Source organism: Balaenoptera acutorostrata, chromosome 2 (genome assembly GCF_949987535.1).
Source record: "Balaenoptera acutorostrata chromosome 2, mBalAcu1.1, whole genome shotgun sequence".
Taxonomy (NCBI): Eukaryota; Metazoa; Chordata; class Mammalia; order Artiodactyla; family Balaenopteridae; genus Balaenoptera; species Balaenoptera acutorostrata.
In genome coordinates this window covers 60,955,123-60,959,615 of record NC_080065.1, presented here as the reverse complement: position 1 = coordinate 60,959,615, position 4,493 = coordinate 60,955,123, and the positions used below count along the sequence as shown (strand labels likewise).

General features: G+C 54.6%; 1 protein-coding gene across 1 annotated transcript; it reads left to right on the top strand.

Annotated features, from left to right (window-relative positions):
- The first annotated feature begins 1,414 nt into the window (after nucleotides 1–1,414).
- Nucleotides 1,415–4,286, top strand: FOXD1 (forkhead box D1). The gene has a single exon (XM_057541841.1). It carries the CDS (start codon nucleotides 1,824–1,826, stop codon nucleotides 3,255–3,257), a length of 1,434 nt encoding a protein of 477 aa, XP_057397824.1. The 5' UTR covers nucleotides 1,415–1,823; the 3' UTR covers nucleotides 3,258–4,286.
- The last annotated feature ends 207 nt before the right edge of the window (nucleotides 4,287–4,493 follow it).

The window sequence follows — 4,493 nt, the reverse complement described above, 5'->3', positions numbered from 1 at the left end:
TGAGGCTCTGTAATTGATAAGGGGAGTAATGAAACGTTTGGAAACGTGAAAACTGCTTGATCCATAAAATGATATACACAAGGGCAGCTGATGATTGTTCCTACATAAAGCCATTGATTTTTGATCCTCAGTTCTTGTCAAGTGATCATTTTAATCAGGAAGCTGAAATTTTGAGGCAAGGTCCCCACTTTGAAATAAAAGTGTTTTAGGAAATGCAAAAATCCAAAAGGTATGGCTATGTATGAATTCCACAAACTATTAGGATTTTCCCACTAGCCAAAATAAAATCAGCTGGTGACAAAGATAGGTGTACTTAAAATACCATCGTATCTGAAATATTTACACTACCTTGTCACCTGAAAAGGAAAATTGGGCTGAACAGAACTTGAATCTTCTTTTTAAAAATTATTTCGTTTCGTCTCACCAGTACCTATTGGAAATATTTAGTGGATTAAAAAAAATTTTTTTAAAGCTGGTGTGAAAGTCTTTATCATTGTAGTTTCTATTATTAAGCCTGGCTGAGTAGAGATATGTGTACACGTTTAGTAATTTAAGTATTTCGAGATTACTGTGGAGTGTTGATTAGAACGTTCCTCTTACTGATAACTATAGAATCCCTTACCCCCTTGTGAAAGAACTTCTTAAAGTCGTTCCTAGATGCATTTTCTGGTGTGTATTTGGGTTTTCACTAAAAATTTCTATTCCTTCTCTGCATTCAATGGTTACTTTCTTTACTTCCATGAAATTTGTCAGATCCTCTCATTAGAGCGGCTTAGTTTAGCTGTCAAGTTTCTAGGGCATTCAGTTGCAGATAAGTGACTAAAACGCCAGCTTAACAGCATTTTTATTAACAGATGGTGGAAAACAAACGTCTTTGGAGAAGAACCGAAGGGGACAGGTTAAAAGGTCAATAAACAATTATTATTGTGCTTAAACTGGGGGGTTTCTCATCACATTCGGTGGGGAGCCGCTCGCCCTATCTGGGGGATATGGAACAACGCAGCAGACCTCAGGGCCGTTCCCCAGGGACCACCTCAGACGACGGCGTGGTTATCTCCTGGCTGGACGGCTCCGATAGGCCATCGAGTGGTCAAACCGTCGCGTCCCGGGAGTGCTTCTGAGGTTTGGGTTGAGGGCTAATTGAAGAGGAGACTGGGAACTCTTAACTCGTGCATCGGCCCTTGGTCAGACCACCGCGGGCCTGCGCGTACTTCAGGTCTCAGCCCCTTTGGTAACGAATGGTGGGGTCCTGTCTCCTCCCCCCTCTTCTCAGTTGCTGCTCCCTCCTCTGGGTGAACTTTCTCTCCCGAGCGGGGCTGCTTTCCCTAGGCTTCCTTTCCCTTGCCTCGGTAGCGCTCTGACGTGCACACCATGTGACAGGCCTCCTTCTGCTATAAGCAGAGGAAAGGTCCGCCCTCTCCTGGACTCAGCCCTCTCCTCGCCGATCTCTGTCCCTAGACTCTCAACCATCCCGCATCCTCCCGGGCGCCCGACGCTCTGACTTGCTCGCCCAGGAGCCCCAGCACCTCCTCCTCGACTGAGCCGGCGAAGGCCGCTGGGAGGGAGGAAGATTAAGTCCCCCGCCCGGGCGGGGTGCGCGCGGAGCCAAACAAGCGCGGAGGTCTTGGGGCTACCGCGGCGGCGCAGGAGTTACAAAGTCGCAGCGCAAGCCTCGGCCGCCGCCGCGCAGCCTGAGCAGCGGCGGCGCCCCCCATTGTGGCGCCCCCAGGCCAGGCCAGCCGCCCGGGACCTGGGCTGGGGCGCGGCGGGAGCCCGGAGCCCGGCGCCCCTATGGGCCACCTCGCCGCCGCCGCGCCACAGCTATGACCCTGAGCACGGAGATGTCCGATGCCTCCGGCCTCGCCGAGGAGACAGACATCGACGTGGTGGGGGAGGGCGAGGACGAAGACGACGAGGAAGAGGAGGACGACGACGAGGGCGGCGGTGGCGTGCCCCGGCTGGCTGTCCCCGAGCAGCGGCGGCGACGGCGGCGCTCGTACGCCGGGGAAGACGAGCTAGAGGACCTGGAGGAGGAGGACGACGACGATGACATCCTGCTGGCCCCGCGGACAGGGGGCTCGCCGGCGCCCCCGGGCCCAGCCCCGGTGGCAGGGGCCGGGACCGGCTGCGGCGGCAGCGCGGGCGCGGGCGGCGGCGGGGGCGGCGGCGTGAGCGCGGGCGGCGGCGCCAAGAACCCCCTGGTGAAGCCGCCCTACTCGTACATCGCGCTCATCACCATGGCCATCCTGCAGAGCCCCAAGAAACGGCTGACGCTGAGCGAGATCTGCGAGTTCATCAGCGGCCGCTTCCCCTACTACCGGGAGAAGTTCCCCGCCTGGCAGAACAGCATCCGCCACAACCTCTCGCTCAACGACTGCTTCGTCAAGATACCCCGCGAGCCCGGCAACCCCGGCAAAGGCAACTACTGGACACTCGACCCCGAGTCCGCCGACATGTTCGACAACGGCAGCTTCCTGCGCCGGAGGAAGCGCTTCAAGCGGCAGCCGCTGCTCCCGCCCAACGCCGCCGCCGCCGCCGAGTCGCTGCTGCTGCGCAGCGCCGGGGGTGCGGGGGGCGCTGGGGACCCAGCCGCCGCCGCCGCCGCCGCCGCCGCGCTCTTCCCGCCGGCGCCCCCGCCGCCCCCGCACGCCTACGGCTACGGCCCCTACGGCTGCGGCTACGGCCTGCAGCTGCCGCCTTACGCGCCGCCCTCGGCCCTCTTCGCCGCGGCCGCTGCCGCCGCCGCCGCCTTCCACCCGCACTCGCCCCCGCCGCCCCCGCCACCCCCGCCGCCCCACGGCGCGGCCGCGGAGCTGGCCCGGACCGCCTTCGGCTACCGGCCTCACCCGCTCGGCGCCACCCTGCCCGGCCCCCTGCAGGCCTCGGCGGCCAAGGCGGGCGGCCCGGGCGCCTCGGCGCTGGCGCGCTCGCCCTTCTCCATCGAGAGCATCATCGGGGGCAGCCTGGGCCCCGCCGCCGCCGCCGCCGCCGCCGCGCAGGCCGCCGTCGCCGTGCAGGCCTCGCCCTCCCCCTCTCCCGGGACACCGTCCGCGCCCGGGTCCGGCGGCGGCGGCGGCGGCGGCGGCTGCGCGGCTCAGGCGGCCGTGGGGCCGGCCGCCGCGCTCACCCGCTCCCTCGTGGCCGCCGCGGCCGCCGCCGCCTCCTCCGTCTCCTCGTCCGCCGCCCTGGGGACTCTGCACCAAGGGACTGCCCTGTCCAGTGTCGAGAACTTTACTGCTAGGATCTCAAATTGTTAATAACGCTATGTTAGCGCGCTTGAGAAAGAGAAGGTAGGAATTCCGGCTCCTCTTTTCATCTGGGTGGTTTTGTGTTTTGTTTCCTCCTCCCGGCGCGGCCCTTTCCGACCTCGCGCCCCCATTCCACCGCTTTGGCTTCTCAGATGAGACTGTGTCTGGCAACTGCTAGGGCGCGCTTTTCGGCTCTGGAGGTCCCTTATTTATGCAAAGTCGCCCTATGCTGCAGCCCCCCAACCTAGGGCGGGGAGGAGGAGGGTGCTGGTGGGGATCCGCCCTGTCTAGGCACAAGGGGCTTCCTTGACTTTGGGAAATTTTTTAAAACCTAAGCCTTTTTGAGGTCTAGAGAGTCTCAGGTCCAGGCGTTAAAAGAAAAAAAAAAGGAAAAAAAAAGATCGATAATGTTCAAAAGAAGATTAATACAAAAATAGTAAAGGTCCCGAAGAATGCCAGAGAAGCAATAGTTTTTATTTGAGGACACTTGTCTGGTGTACTTTTTCATGAAAAGAAAAAAATGATTAACATGTTTACATAAGGAAAAAAATCAGAATTATCATTTCTTATTTTAACCTGTGTTTTGTATCATAATAGACATGAGGAATTTTTATTTTGTACTTCGTATTCTTTGCAAGGAGTATTGTAAATTTTGACTGGCAATTATTATTGTACTATTCTAATGTAAGATTTTTACACTTTTTCAGAAATAAATGCTTAATTTTCAGAGAAAATTCTCAAAAAGAATCGGCTTCAGTCATCCCCTTCTTAGTTTGTCTCTTCTGCTAAAAAAGTTTCCTTGTGAGATAAGTAGGAACCCATTATGAAATAGAAAAATAATATTTTCAAAGACAACAAAAGCATCATGCCATGATTTTTCATTTATACTTTCTAAGTCAAAACCGTTGCAGGAGATCAGAAATTGTTTTTAAACGACTACAAATAAAAGTTACTTTGGTATACATTTCAAATCTTATTTGATTCCATTTTGAAGAGCATTGAGCCTACTCAAAATAAAAGCCACAGTTCTTTAAGATATTGATAATTTTACAGAACTTTAAAACTTATTTTCGAGTTTCCCACTCCATTTAACTGCCATTCTTTTTTGAGCACAATATTGTATACATATGTAAAAACTCTGCAACATAAGGTTATATTATAATGGAAGCAACACAAGCAAATAGGAAATTTTTGGATGAAAAATTTATTAGAAAGAATTTAATAGAGCTGATCATTAAATAGCTT

Bases quoted from the DNA above. Each gene is read 5' to 3' on its own strand.
- FOXD1 (XM_057541841.1), top strand. From the start codon at position 1,824: ATGACCCTGAGCACGGAGATGTCCGATGCCTCCGGCCTCGCCGAGGAG.